Below are 15,423 nucleotides of genomic sequence, written 5' to 3'. Positions count from 1 at the left end.
CACACACACACACACACACACACACACACACACACACCCCTCCTGGGCCCTCTCCCCAGCATATACACACACACACAAGCAGATGCACACACACACCTCTCCTGGACCCTCTCCCCAGCAGAGGGAGCCCGAGGCAGGGAGTGGGCCAGGACTCCCAGATGGTGCCCAGCTGGGCCTCGGGAGCTGCCCCTGGGGAGGTGAGGGGCCGCCTGGGAGTCCAGGACCTGGGCCAGTGGGGGAGGCGCGCTGGTGGTGCTGCTGGCTCCGGGTCTGGGGTGTGGATGGTGGCGGTCTGTCCCTCTGCCCGTCTCTGAGCCTCTGCCTCTCAGCCCTTCTTCCCGTCTCTCCCTGCCTCTCTGCTTCTCTCAGTGTCTGTTCATCTCTCTCCGCCATCTCTCTCTCCCTCTGCCTGCCTTTCTTTCTTCATCCTTCTGCCTCCGTCTCTGTGTCTCTTTATCTTCATTTCTCTCCATCCGCTCTCACTCTCTGTCTCTTTTTATTTGCGGCCTCCGTCTCTGCCTCCCTCCCTTGATTTCCCTCGCCTTTGGGGTCCCCTTATGCCACCCTCATGTCCTTCCTCTTGATCCCCACCGAGCCGCGGCAGCAGGCTCCCGCCACCCACGGCCAGTTCACGTCACCCAGAGTCCCCTCCCAGGGCCTCCCACCCAACCACCCTTCCAGGCCAAGGAGCCAGATGGTGGCACCCCAAGACACTTCTCCCCACCACCACTCTCCCCGCCCTCAGGGTCTCAGCCAGCTGGTGTGTGTGCACGTGCACGCGTGCGTGTGTGGTGTGTGTATGTGATGTGTGTGCGTGTGGTGTGTGTGTAGAGGGAGCTGGTCTCCTGCCATCTGAGGGGGACCGGCCAGAGAAAAATGCTGGAGACGAGTCTCCGGGGGCCCCTCACCACCCACCCCACCCTGAGCAGAGATCTTTCCCTGGACAAGGAAACTGTCTCCTCCTCCCTTTTCCTTCTCTGCGGAGCATTTCTTTTTCCAGCTCAGCACGGCCTGGGGAAGACTCCAGACTCAGGAGCTGGACAGTCTGGAGCTTGAATCCCACTCCACTGCTGTGTGACCGAGGGCAAGTGACCCCACCTTTCTGAGCCTCACTCTCCGCATTTGTAGAGAAGAGTGGCTGAGAGCTTGGGTTTTGTGGGCATGTGGTCCTGGGTTCAAATCCTGATCCTGGCAGTTTTTACTCTGGGCCAGTGACTGCTCCTCTCTGAGCCTCAGTTTCCCCAGCTAGGAAATGGGAAGGCATTGAGCAGCAAAGTGGGTCGAGCGGGAGCCAGGTCAGCCTGGGGCCAGACCTGGCTCTGCAGCTCCTTGACGGGGGGTGTGTGGTAAGTGCCCGAGGTTGTTTTGGAAGGGTTCCTCTGTTTTGTTTTTTTTAAAACTTTGATGTCATTTTTAAAAATTGAAATCTAATTCCCATAACACAAAATTCACCATTTTAAATTTAATCGTTTTTAGTATATTCACGAAGGTGAATGACCATCACTACTATCTGATTCCAGAACATTTTCATCACCCCAGAAAGAAACCTCGAACCCAATAGCAGTCACTCCGCATTCCCCCCCCCTCCTCCAGCCCTAGGCAACCACTAACCTACTTCCTGTCCCTACGGTTTTCCCCATTGTACACATTTCCTGTAAATGGAATCATACAATGTGGGGTCCTTTGTGTCTGACTTCTTTCACCTAACGCCATGTTTTCTGAGGGTCGGTGTTGGCGCCTGTATCAGGACTTCATGGCTCCTCTGGTTTTAATGTGTAAAGCAAGTTTAATTTTCTGTTTAATTTTATTATGTTTAATAATGGCCAGCCTAGAAAAGTAAAATAGCATGGTGACAAATTCAATGGCCAAATTTGGCATACAGTCACGGAGCACCTCCTTTGTGCCAGGCACTGTGCTAGGCGCTGGGATGCAGCATGCATGAAATAGACAGCCCTGTCTCCTTCACTGTCTTAGTCATCCAGTGCTGCTGTAACAGAAGTACCACAAGTGGATGGCTTTAACAAAGAGAATTTATTCTCTCATAGTCCAGTAGGCTAGAAGTCCAAATTCAGGGCGACTGCTCCAGGGGAAGGCTTTCTCTCTCTCTGTTGGCCTTCTCATCAATCTTCCCTTGGTCTAGGAGCATCTCAGCAAAGGGACCCCAGGTTCAAAGGATGCACTCTGCTCCCAGCACTGCTTTCTTAGTGGTATGTACTTGCCCACTCTGCTTGCTTCCCTTTCCATGTATCTCTTGTAAGATAAACGGTGGTGCAGGCGACACCCCAGGGAAACTCCCTTTACTTTGGATCAGGGATGTGACCTTAGTAAGGGTGTTACAATCCCACCCTAATCCTCTTTAACGTAAAATTACAGTCACAAAATGGAGGACAACCACACAATACTGGGAACCATGGCCCAGCCAAGTTGATACACACCTTTTTGGGGGGATGTAGTGCAATCCATGTCGTTCACTGACCTCATATATTGCTGTGAGCACAAAATGCGTTAACCCTTGTCAAGTGCCTAGAGCAGCGCCTGGCATGGAGCAAACTCTCCGGATGTGGTATCACACTGATATCATTATTACTGTATGGCAAGAGGTTCAAACCGAATCGTATAATGTGGGAAGTAAAAAGTCTTCCTCCCCTTTCACACACACGGTCCCACTCTGCAGAGGTGTAGCCACTCTCAGCAATCCCTTCTTTGTTCTTCTGGAAGCATTCTATGGGCACACACACACACGGGTGACATACACACCGTATTGAAACTTGCCTTCGGACAAAACCTCCTGGACATCCTTCCTTGTCGACACATACGAATATACTCTGTTCTTTGAAACTGTTGCATGGCGTGGCTTGACAATCTTTTATTAACCAGCCTTCTACTGAGAGGCCTTTGGTCTGTCTCCACTCTTCTGCTCGTATAAATAATGCTATAACAGACATCTCTGTCCAGATATATCTGGTTCCCATGGGCAAATATTTCTGTAGAAAATGGTCCTCAAAGTGAAATTTCTGGGCCAAAAGTATATGCATTAAAATATTTGATAAATATTGCCAAGTATTCTCCTGAAAAGGCAGTGTACGTACCTGCCCCATGACAGTGCCCATCTGCCCATATGTTCACCCTTACTAGGTATTATCAAGCTTTTGCATCCCTGCTAATCTGAGAGGTGGAAGGTACTGTCTTGTAATTATTTTAATTTGCATTTTCCTTAGTGCCGAGGGATATTGCACATTTTTTTATTGTGGTAAAAACATACGCCATCTCAGTAATTTCTACCTGTACATTCAGTAATACTGATTACATTCTTCGTGTTGTGCAAGCATCCTTGCTGTCCTTTTCAAAATCACCATTAACATAAACTTAATGCCCCCTAAGCATAAACTCTCCGACCCCACTCCCTCCCTCCCACCCTTGGTAACCACTAATAATCGTTGGTTTCTATACATTTGCTTATTTCATATAAGTGATGTCATACAGTATTTGTCCCTTTTGCCACTGACTCATTTCACCCAGCATGATGTTTTCAAAGTTCGCCCATGTTGGGGCATGCCTCAGGACTTCATTTCTCTTTATGGCTGAGTAGTATTCCATTGTGTGTCTGTACCACATTTTGTTTATCCATTCATCTGTTGATGGACATTTTGGTTGCTTCCACCTTCTGGCTATTGTAAAAAGTGCTGCAGTGAACATTGGTGTACAGATCCTGTTTGCATTTCTGCTTTCACTTCTGGCTATATACGTAGGACTGGGATTGCTGAACATCTTTCATTTATTTATTTTCTTATTACCTTGGGGGTTCCTCCAGCCTCTATGGCGCCAGAAAGTCTGGATTCCATGAGAATTTGAAATTCCGCTGAACATCTTTCTAATAGCCATTTGTACTTCTTTCCTGCATCCTTTGCCCACATCTGCAGAAAAGATACATGTTAAATTGGGTATTGCATTTATGCGGCATTTTTATAGAAGTGGAAGAGTGTTGGTCCCTGGAATTATTCCATCTCAAGTCATATGCTCCTTTGCTGGGGATGCTGTGGAGGGGATTACATCATTTAATGGGGAGCTGGAACATATAACATTAACATTTCAGGTAATACTTAAGTTTCCTGAGTTCTATGCCATTCTGATCTTTCTACATATCACTATAGTGGTTTTGGAGACAGAAGAGTCTTAGTAAAGGAGTTTCTGGGTTCTGGGATGACTTTTTTTTTAAATTTCTGCAATTTGTAATTGTGCCTTGTTTATTTCCCTCTTACCTGGCTTTGACTTGTTACCAGTTTAGATTTTGACCCATCTTTATGACCCCTAGAGACTGTAAGGGGTCTCTAGGTGGTGCAAATGGTTAACATTCTTGGCTGCTAACTGAAAAGGTGGGGGTTGGAGTCCACCCACAGGCACCTCAGAAGAAAGGCCTGATGATCCACTTCCAAAAAGTCAGCCATTGAAAACCCTATGGAGCAGAGTTCTACTCTGACACACATGGGGTCGCCATGAGTCAGAGTCAACTCCACAGCCACTGGTTACAAGTGGTTAGAGAATGTGAACTGTATCCACTGAGACTCTGAGGTGCCGTTCATAGAACCTCAACCCAAATCGACTTAGGCTAAAAGGGGAATTTATTGGCTCACAAAGCTGAAAAATCCAGGGAGTGTGTAGCTTCCAGCATGGCTGGATCAAATTATGTCCTTAGGAACCTGTGTCTCCATCTCTGGGCCTGGCTTTCCTTTGTGTTGGCTTTTTTGTCTGAGATCTTCTTCCGTCATGGTGGCAAGATGGCCCCCAGCGCCCCAGGCCTACATCCTACCAGTTTAGGAATCCTACTCTTCTGTGCACGTACATTTTTCCAGCAAAAATGGAAGGATTTTCGTGGTTAGGTCAACTGTCTATCCCTGACCCAATCCCTGTGGCCAGTGTGATTCAGTGTTCCCATTGGCCAGTCCTGAGTCACATGACTACCCTTGGAACTCTGGGTATTTGTCAGACCCTGAGGAAGCAAGAGGGGTTTTCATTGGCCCAGTTTAGGTGACGTGTCAACTTTTGGACCTCTGGGTTTTACCAGGCCCTCAGGAATCTCAGGACTTGAGAGTGGGATTTGAAGTGCTGCCAGAAGGGTGGTGGGTGGGCTTTGTGGTTGTTGAGCAGGTAAAACCAACAGCTCTTCACTACAGAAGCTTGGAACAAAAGTCTTGACTTAGTTCTTGGGTTTTGGTTTGCAGTCATTTGCCATAATCTGTTACCACTTAATTTCATTGTTGTTATTTTGTTTTCTTCTCCACTGACTTTCCCCCATGTGTTTAGCATCACACAAGTCATACATAAATATATTACTTTGGTGAAAAATCTAACGAACCCAGAAGTCTTTCGTAAAATTAATGTCTACCTTCAACCAGCCTCCCAATTCCACACGCCAAAGGGAACTTCTGTTATTATTTGGTGCATATCCTTCTCGACGCCCTTCTATGTATTTACAATTGTACCTATATGGATTTTTTTTAATGTTTTATTTTTTTCTCGTGTGTTTTTTAATTTTTTGAATAAGTATATTTTCATGGCTCAGACATCTGAAACTGTATTCAAAATCCTAAGTGAAAAGTCTCTCTTTCATCTCAATATTCCTCATTCACGAAGTTTACACCCCCTCCCCCAATAGGTACCACCTGTTATTAATGTCTTGTTCACTGGAGGGAATTTGTATGCATGTGCAACCTAATACAAATAATATATTCATCTGTAGATTCTAAATTGCCTTTTCCTCTTAACAGTAAGTCTTGGCCATTATTCCATGCTGGTGTGGATTTGTTTAACTGTTTAACTCTTGATGGGCATTGAAGTTGTCTTCAGTTTTTTCCCATCACAAAGTCTGCTATGATTGACATCCTTGGACAGACATCTTTGTGCATATGTGCCAGTATTTCTTTAGGATATATTCCTCAAAGTGGAAGTGAAAGTGCTGGGTTAAAGAATACATACATTTCACATTTTAATGGGACCTGCCAAATTGCCTTCCAAAAGGCTCTACCAATTTACACCACCACCAACAATGGCTGAGTGTGTCCAACTCCCAGATCGTTGCCAACGCTAGACATTACCAGTCTTTTAAATGTTTGCCAATCTGATGAATAGAAAAGGCTGTCTTGCTTTAATTTGCATTTTCTTGCTGATTAGTGAGACTGAGCATCTTTTCATATGCTTGTTTCTTCTGTGTGTTGCCTGTTCACATCTAATGCCCATTTCTCTTTTGGGCAGTCTTTCTTCTTGTTGATGCCATTCATTCATGCATTTAAAAAATCATAATTGAATTATGTGCCAGTCACTGTGCCAGGCACTTGAGAATACAGCAGTGAATGTGACACAGCCCCTGACCTTAAGGAGTTCAGGATCTAGGAGGAGGAAACCAATAAAAAGCACATAAGTAAAGACAGGGTTGTACAATGGTGGCAAATGCTATGAAAACAAAGGAAATAGAATAAATGGGGAATTAACAGATTGTTAAAGAAATGAGTTCCTTGTTCTAATATCTATCACGTATTTTTCCAGTTTGTCGTTTATCTTTTAACTCCATTATGAACTTTCCATTGGTGCAGAAGTTTGTTTTATTTTTATGGGCTCAAATTTATATTATAATCTTTCCCTTTATGGTTTTTATGTCTGGAAAGGTTCTCTCCATCCCAAGATTATAAAAATACCCAGGATTTTCTTCTGGCGCCTTATGGATTTATTCCATTTAAGTCGTTAATCCATCTGGAATTGTTTTCGGTGTAAAGACAGAGAAAGAGATTCAGCTAACTGGTTAGCCGGTTGGTTCATGACCATTCACTCAATGATCCATGATTTTTCTTGGGGGTTTTGAAATAGCATCTATAAAATAATAGAAATTTTCATGTGTATTTGGGTCTAGTTTTGCACTTTCTGTCTGTATGGCACATCAACCATTTCAGTCTCTGTAGCTTTGTGTTTTATTTTGACATCTGGATAGGCTGGTCCTTTGGGCACATTACTTAACCTTTCTGAGCCTCGGTTTCCTCCTCTGTAAAACAGGGATGATAACACCAACCTTGAAGGGTCCCTCTGAGAATTAATAAATAAATGGGTTATTTTAGTTCAGGGGGTCAGGTAAGCCTCTTTGAAAAGGTAATATCTGAGCTGAAATCTGATTGACAAGGAAGAGCATGCCTGGCAGAAGGAAGAGCAAGGGCAAAGGCACTGAGGCAGGCAGTAGCTTAGTGTGATTAGGATTAGTGAGGAGGGCAGCCCTCTGGAGGGGACAGAGCAAGGGTGGAGTGGAATGACAGACTTGGTGAGGAGTTTGGCCGTCACCATAAGGGTACTGGAGAGCCACAGCAGTCTAGGGAGGGAGCTGACCCTGCCCCTGTCCTCACAGTCGATGGAGTCGCAGGTGGAGGAGTGGTACCGCGAGGTGGGAGAGTTGCAGGCGCAAACCGCCGCGCTGCCGCTGGAGCCGGCGAGCAAGGAGCTGGTGGGCGAGCGGCAAAACGCGGTGGGGGAGCGCCTGGTGCGCCTGCTCGAGCCGCTGCAGGAGCGCCGCCGCCTGCTGCTTGCCTCCAAGGAGCTGCACCAGGTGGCGCACGACCTGGACGACGAGCTAGTGAGGACTGGCGGGGTCACGGGATATGGGAGGGGGTGGCCGGAGAGTGGGGCGGGGCGTGAGACCGGGGGCGGGGACCAGGGGGGCTGAGGGGGTGGGGACCAGGAGCAAGGGCGGGGCGAGGAGATTGACAGCTGCGAGGATGCCAGTAGCTGAGAGACCCACCCACTGATAAGCGGGTAGAATCATTCATTCGGTCCTTCATTTATTCATTCACTCACTTATTCATTCATTCACGTTTACTGTCATTCCCTCAGTCATTTTCACTCATTGACTTATTCGTGAAGTCAGTCATTTGTTTATCATTCATCTTTTATTCCTTCTTTCACACACTTGGAGTAAGAGCTCGGCTGCTAACCAAAAGGTCAGCAGTTCAAATCCACCAGCTGCTCCTTGGAAACCCTATGGGGCAGTTCTACTCTGGCCTACAGAGTCGCTATGAATTGGAATCGACTCGACGGCAATGGGTTTTTCACTCATTATTTATTCACTCACTTATCCACTCATTTATTCATTTCAGTCACTGACTTCCTGATTTGCTCATTCATTTATTCGTACTCACTAATGTTCTCACTTGCTTGATCATTTGGGGCCCAGCCCTTTGCTTGGATGCTGGTGCGCCACAGGAACGACCAAGGCAGAGCCCGTTCCTGCCCACAGAGGGCTCAGAGTCCAATGGGGGAAAGACTCCTCCCCAGAGAGTGACGACCCAGGGTGGTTAGGGAGCTGTAGGAGCCTGAGGAGGTAACTGGCCAAGGCTCGATGTCAGGGAGGGCTTCCTGGAGGACGGGTCATCTGAGCTGAAACTTGAAGGAAGAGTGCGAGGGAGCCAGGTCGAGTGAGTGGGAAGCGAGGCCTGCATGTGCAAAGACCAGACTAAGTACGAGCCTGGGCCGAGTGCAGGAGGCAAGACAGAGCAGATAAAAGACGAGGCTGAAGATGTGGCCAGGCCCTGGGGGTTGGATGCTGTGCAAGGAGCTTAACATTTATTGGAATGCAGGGGTCCTTGGGGGCAGGCATTCTCCCCAGATCTGCTCTGTGTCCTCTCCAGGCCTGGGTCCAGGAGCGGCTGCCACTGGCCATGCAGACAGAGCGAGGCAACGGCTTGCAGGCTGTCCAGCAGCACATGAAAAAGAATCAGGTGAGCAGGGCCAGGGAGAGGCAGTTGGCTACGACACACTTGGATTCAAGGGAGAAAACACAGCTTAAAGTGGTTAAAGCCAAAAAAGGGATTGCATTGGCTCTTGTAATTCAAACAAGCTGTACATGGACAGCAGGTACAGCTACATCTGGGTATAGCCACGCTATCTTCATGAATCTCTCAGCTGTTTTTTTTTTCTGTTAGCTCTATCCCCAGGCCTCCTGGTAGTAGAGGTCTCCAGCAGTTTCTTGTTTACATCCTACCAGCAAAAAAAGAGAAACCCAGCCCGCCCCCACCCCCAGTAATTTCAGCAGTAGTCCTAGCGATGACTCTCATTGGCTCAACTTGAGTCACATGACCATCCCTGAACCAATCATGATGGCCAGGGATTTTGACTGCTCTGATTGGCCTGGCCTGAGCTAAGGGCCCACCCCTGAAACCTGCTGGTAGAGTCAGCCATAATTTAACTGCCTGGGCTGAGATGTGGAACCCTGGTGGCGCAGTGGTTGAGAGCTCAGGCTGCTAGGTCGGCAGTTCGAATCCACCAGCCGCTCCCTCGAAACCCTATGGGACAGTTCTACTCTGTCCTACAGGGTCGCTATGAGTTGGAATCAACAGCATACAACAACAATAGCATTGATTGAGCACTTACTGTGTACCAGGCTTGACATGGTTTATCTAACAACAAACCCGCAAGCTAGGTATTAGCAGGCCACCCCTAGCCATGTGACTTTGGCGAGCTTCTCAACCTCTCTATGCCTCGGTTTCCTCGTTTGTAAAATGGGCATAATAGTGATGTCTGGCTCCCGGGGTTGTACTGAGAAATAGATGAGTGGCTACATTATGTAAAGCCCATACTTAGCAAAGCACCTGGCAGGTAGCCGGCACTCATGAAGTATTCGCTGTTATTATCATCCCCATTTACTGGTTGAGGAAACTGAGGCACAGAGAGGTTAAATAAGGTACTCAACAAGTTACAGAGCTGATGAGGGAATCTTCTGGGGTAATAGAAGTGCTCTATATCTTGATCTCGGTAGTGGGTACACGGATATGTAAAAATTTGTCACGCTATACACCGAAAAGTCAGTGGAGCACATTACTGTATGTAAACTATACCTCAGCTGAAAAAACGGAAGTTACATAGCTGGGATTTTAACCTAAACTGCCTGATTCTCGGGCCTACAGTTAGGTCACACAAGATTTGCCAAGTGTCTTGGTCTGGAGCACTGTCTCTGGAGCCAGTGTTCTGAGTTCAAATCCTGTCATCCTTTACTACTCCCCTTGTTCTTGGGCGACCTCACCTGTCTCGCCTGCAACGTGGGAATATGAGTGAGTCACGGCGAGACGTGCCACGCTGCCTGGCACGTGGTAAACGATCTAAGGGCAGTTTGTTCTTATCTCCGTGAGCCGTGCCCGACGCGGGGGTACGCGGGGTCTTGCCCGGCCTCTGAGCCACCCCCATCCCCTCACCCCCAGGGCCTGCGGCGGGAGATCCAGGCTCATGGGCCGCGGCTGGAGGAGGTGCTGGAGCGCGCGGGCGCGCTGGCATCGCTGCGCAGCCCGGATGCAGAGGCTGTGCGCAGCGGCCTGGAGCAGCTGCGGGGCGCCTGGGCCGGTCTGCGGGAGGCGACCGAGCGGCGGCAGCAGGCGCTGGACGTCGCCTTCCAGGTGGAGCAGTACTACTTCGACGTGGCCGAGGTGGAGGCGTGGCTAGGCGAGCAGGAGCTGCTCATGATGAGTGAGGACAAGGGCAAGGTGCGCCCGGGCTGGGGGTGCGGGAGACCTGGGGGCGCTGGAGCCCGGGGCCGGCCGCTACCGCCTCATCGCGGGCGCCGTGTTCCCCCAGGACGAACAAAGCACCCTGCAGCTGCTCAAGAAGCACCTGCAGCTGGAGCAGGGCGTGGAGAATTACGAGGAAAGCATCGCGCAGCTGTCGCGCCAGTGCCGGGCGCTGCTGGAGATGGGACATCCGGACAGGTGGGCGGGGACTGCAGAGGCGAGGACTGCGGGGACGGGGACTGCAGGGGCGGGGCCAGGTTTTAAGGAAAGGTAGAGCAGGGGCTGGAGCCTCGCTATTGGAAAATAGGGTAGGGCCAGGACTGGACAGTGAACCGGGAAGGGGCTCCCTGGCTGCATGCTAGGGCTCTCAGATCTTGGCTAGCGGGCCGGATCAGAATCATGGGGGCACTGTCCAGGGATGCTTGAAAGGGTGGGGCCAGGAGCCCAGGGATTTGAGTGTAGGGGTGGGGCTCCCTTCCGGAGGTGGGAGATGATGCCTAAGACTGAGGAGGGAACGGAAAAGCTCAGTACAGGGAAGGGTCCTCTTCCTCCCCATTGTCTGGGAGGACAGAGAAGCCTGGACCGCCCCACCCGTGGTCAAGAGTAGTGGGGCACCTGGGCGCTCTGCGAGACTTGGACCAGGAGTGGGATCTGAGAGGGGGGCATGAGACCCAGGAGCCCGGAGTCTGCGCACAGGAAGAGGGGTGGTCGGACAGAACCAGCAGTCCCGTGCAGGTCACTGGACCCGCTCTGCGCTGGGGCGCAGATAGAAACAGGGTGTGGCCTAGAGGGAGGTGGAGTCTGGGGGCCCAGCTTATCAAGCTAGGGGAGCAGAGCTTTCCCTGGGTTAGGCTGACCCAGTGTGAGCCTTGGGAAGCAGAGTCCCTTCAGAAAGAATCTGAGGGAACACAACCTGGAAGGTTCAGAACAGAACAGCTCTGCCCTGGGGGGTGCCAGGGGGTCTCGGCCCTACCCTGGAAGTCTCAGACTCCATTCTTATCCCTTCCTGTCCCCCTCAGTGAGCAGATCAGCCGGCGACAGTCTCAGGTGGACCGCCTGTATGTGGCGCTCAAGGAGCTGGGTGAGGAGCGCCGGGTGGGCCTGGAGCAGCAGTACTGGCTGTACCAGCTCAGCCGCCAGGTGGACGAGCTGGAGCACTGGATCGCCGAGAAGGAGGTGGTGGCTGGCTCACCCGAGCTTGGCCAGGATTTTGAGCACGTCACAGTGAGCATCCTTAGTAACAATAATGCCAGCGGCCACTGTATATGCTGTTAAGGCTGTCTGGGCCTCAGTTTCCCCATCCATAATATGAAGATAATAATAGCACCCTCCTCGTGGCTCTGTGGAAACCCTTCCAAAGGTCGGCAGTTCGAATCCACCGGGTGCTCCTTAGAAACCCTATAGGGCAGTTCTACTCTGTCCTATAGGGTCACTATGAGTCAGAATCAACTCAACAGAAACAGGTTTGGGGTTTTTTTTTTGTTTCATGGCTCTGTTGTGACACAGGTGAATTAATATAATGTAAATTGCTTCAGAGATCCCTGGGTGACACAGATGGTTTGCACTTGATTACTAACCTGAAGGTTGGTGATTCGAACCCACCCAGCGGTGCCACAGAAGAAAGTCCTGGCGATCTGCTTCTGTAAAGATTACAGCCAAGAAAACCCTATGGAGCAGTTCTACACTGTAACACACGGGGTCACCACGAGTTGGAATCAGCTCCGCACAACAGGTTTAGGTTGGCTTTCTCAAGAGTGCTTAGGACAGTCCTGGCACACATGGTGCCCCACACAGTAAATGTTATTATTATTATTGTTGTGAGTTGTTAAGTGCCATCGAGTTGCTTCTGACCCCTAGCGACCCCATATGCAACAGAATGAAATGCTGCCCGGTCCTGTGCTGTCCTCGCAATTGTTATGTTTGAGCCCATTGTTGCTGCCACTGTATCAATCCATCTCGTTGAGGGTCTTGCTCTTTTTCGCTGACCCTCTACTTTACCAAAATGATGTCCTTCTCCAGGGACTGGTCCCTCCTATCATTGCTACTATTATTCCTACAGTGTTAAATGTTATTTTCATTATGGTTGTTATTTTTATTGTTATTATTACTCTTACATGCCACAAGATAACGGGTTGGGGAGACTGGCATATGTGGCACCTTTGTCCTCCCGGTGACAGGTGCTGCAGGAGAAATTCTCAGAGTTCGCCAGTGAGACAGGCACGGCAGGGCGGGAACGGCTGGCCGCGGTGAACCAGATGGTGGATGAGCTGATCGAGTGTGGCCACACGGCAGCGGCCACCATGGCTGAGTGGAAGGACGGGCTGAACGAGGCCTGGGCCGAGCTGCTGGAGCTCATGGGCACGCGGGCCCAGTTGCTGGCTGCCTCCCGGGAGCTGCATAAGTTTTTCAGTGATGCCCACGAGCTTCAGGGGCAGATCGAGGAGAAGCGGAGGCGACTGCCCCGCCTGACTGCCCCGCCGGAGCCAAGACCCAGCGCCAGCTCCATGCAGCGGACCCTGCGCGCCTTTGAGCATGACCTTCAGCTCCTCGTGTCCCAGGTGGGGCAGTGGGGGCCATGATGCGCAGGTGGGAGGGCCTGGACAGGGTGACTGGGGGCTCTGGGCAGTGGAGCAAGTACAAATCAGGCTGTGGAACAATTGGGAATTAGGCAGTGGGACAGATTTTTTAAAAAAAGCAGGCCATGATACAGGAAGAAACTGGATGATGGGCTAGTTGAAAATGAACTGATTGCCTGGTGCAGAGAAATTAGGCGGTGGGAAAAAGCTGAGCAGCAGGTCTGATAGAAACTAGACACCATTTCTGATGGAGACTGGGCCGTGGTTCTCCTAGAAACAGGATTGAATCACATACATCCAGGTGGAGGCTGTAAAGGGAATTGCAAGAGGGCTCAGAGAAATTTGGCTGTTAGGCAGATAGAAATGAGACCGCGAGTCTCTGATACAAGTCATATGAGTTTTCCAAAAGAAATTTGATAGGGGTGGCTTCAGTGGAAATGGGCACAGAGCTCATAGAAATCAGGCGGCGAATCTGATAGGAATTGGGAGGGCGATCTGAGGGATCTGAAGCTGGGGGTCTAACAGAACTCCAGCAGCAGAGCTGAAGGAAATTGGGCTGTAGGTTTAATAAAAGGTATAATAGGAACTGGACAGCTATTTGTATATAAACCATACAGGCGTCTATTGGAAGCTGGCCTGGGAAATTGAGAGTGACTGATTGGGTCTGATAGAAGGGGGCGTCACTCTGAAAGAATCAGGTGATTGAACCAATAGAACGCGAGCAGTGGGTCTAATACACCATGCACAGCAGAACCAATAGAAACCAGGCAGGCAACATGGTAGTAATGGAGTAACCATTCTGAAAGGAACTGGGCAGCGGTGGGTCTGAAATAAATTGAGTGCAAAAAAAAAAAAAAGGACAAAAAAATTGGGCAGCAGGTCTAACAAATATCAAGGTGGGGAGAAGTTTTATGAAAGAAATCAGAAGATCAGTTTGAAACAAGGTAGAGGTGGGCTTGGAGAAAAATAAGGTATAGAATCAGAGCCCTATTAGCAAAATAAATCAGGCCATCGATGAAAAGAAAGCTGGTAGTAAGTCTAAAAGAAGTCAGGAAACAGGCAAGTCTAAGAACCAGGCAGCAGACATGAAACATTGCTGGTAGGGTGTCTTTCTAAGAAGCCAGTTGAAGGGAGCTGGTAAAAGAAGGCAGAAGAATCAAAGAGAAATCAGGCAGCGGACACGAGGGCGATCCAGTTGTGGGATCCCAGGCCCCAGGCTTCTTAGATCCTGTGGCTCTGCAGCCGGCCAGCAGGTGGGGGAAAGGGAGGGTGGAGGCCCGGCTGCAGGGAGGGCCAGTGCCTGACCCTGGTGTGCCCCTCAGGTACGGCAGCTGCAGGAGGGGGCAGCCCAGCTGCGGACGGTGTACGCAGGCGAGCATGCGGAGGCCATTGCCAGCCGGGAGCAGGAGGTGCTGCAGGGCTGGAAGGAGCTGCTGGCAGCCTGCGAGGACGCCCGCCTGCACGTCAGCTCCACAGCCGATGCCCTGCGCTTCCACAGCCAGGCCCGCGACCTGCTCTCCTGGATGGATGGCATTGCTGGCCAGATTGGGGCAGCCGACAAGCCCAGGTGCCCCTTGCCCCACCTCCGGCTTCCTACCTGCCTCTGGGCAGCCTCCCCCAGCCCATCAACAGCTGCCTTACTGTAAGAAATCGCAACAACCAATCCCTGTGTGGCACCTCTGTAAGCACTTTGTATGCTATTAAGGTTCTCTGGGCCTCAGTTTCCCCAGTCCCATGCCAGGCACTGTTTGAAGTGAGTGCTTTGCATGTATTAAAACCTCTTAATCGGGGCACTGGGGCTCAGAGCAGGGGACATCCCCTGCCATCTGTCCTTCCCGGTTGTCCGAACCCTGCTGGCACAGTGGTTAATGCGCTTGGCTGCTAACCAGAAGGTTGGTGGTTCAAACCCACCAGCTGCTCCATGGGAGAAAGATGTGGCAGTCTGCTTCTGTAAAGATTTACAGCCTTGGAAACTCTATGGGGGCAGTTCTGTTCTGTCCTATAGAGTCACTATGAGTCGGAATTGACTCAATGGCAGTGGGTTTCCCCTCCCCATGGGGCTGTCTCGGAGCAGGATGGCTGACACCAGGATGGGGACAGGGGAGGTCAGGGACTGTATTAGTCAAGGTGGGCGAACACCTATAACAAACAGTTCTACCATCTCCGTGGCTTAACACAGTAGACTGTCGTTTATTGTCCACACGATGGCTCCATGTGGGTGTCCTGTAGGACCTGCCCCATGGCGATCAGGACCAAGCATCCTTCTGTCACTGACCCTGAGAATCATTTGCTGGACCCTCTGCATCTAGCCGCAGATG

At 50.3% G+C, this 15,423-nt stretch overlaps 1 protein-coding gene across 1 annotated transcript in view; it reads left to right on the top strand.

The window, feature by feature from the left end:
• The window catches only part of SPTBN4 (spectrin beta, non-erythrocytic 4), a 97,755-nt gene that overhangs the window by 73,206 nt on the left and 9,126 nt on the right, over nt 1-15,423 (top strand). Inside the window, exons 21-27 of the mRNA XM_004390866.1 lie at nt 7,385-7,609; nt 8,661-8,750; nt 10,227-10,505; nt 10,597-10,727; nt 11,549-11,753; nt 12,707-13,087; nt 14,428-14,672. Of these exons, the coding sequence (XP_004390923.1) occupies nt 7,385-7,609; nt 8,661-8,750; nt 10,227-10,505; nt 10,597-10,727; nt 11,549-11,753; nt 12,707-13,087; nt 14,428-14,672 (1,556 nt within the window). The remainder of the gene's footprint in view (nt 1-7,384; nt 7,610-8,660; nt 8,751-10,226; nt 10,506-10,596; nt 10,728-11,548; nt 11,754-12,706; nt 13,088-14,427; nt 14,673-15,423) is intronic.

This window comes from Trichechus manatus, unplaced genomic scaffold, assembly GCF_000243295.1.
Source record: "Trichechus manatus latirostris isolate Lorelei unplaced genomic scaffold, TriManLat1.0 scaffold00338, whole genome shotgun sequence".
Classification (NCBI taxonomy): Eukaryota; Metazoa; Chordata; class Mammalia; order Sirenia; family Trichechidae; genus Trichechus; species Trichechus manatus.
The sequence above is the reverse complement of the archived record's forward strand: the minus strand, read 5'-3'. Positions and strand labels throughout refer to the sequence as shown.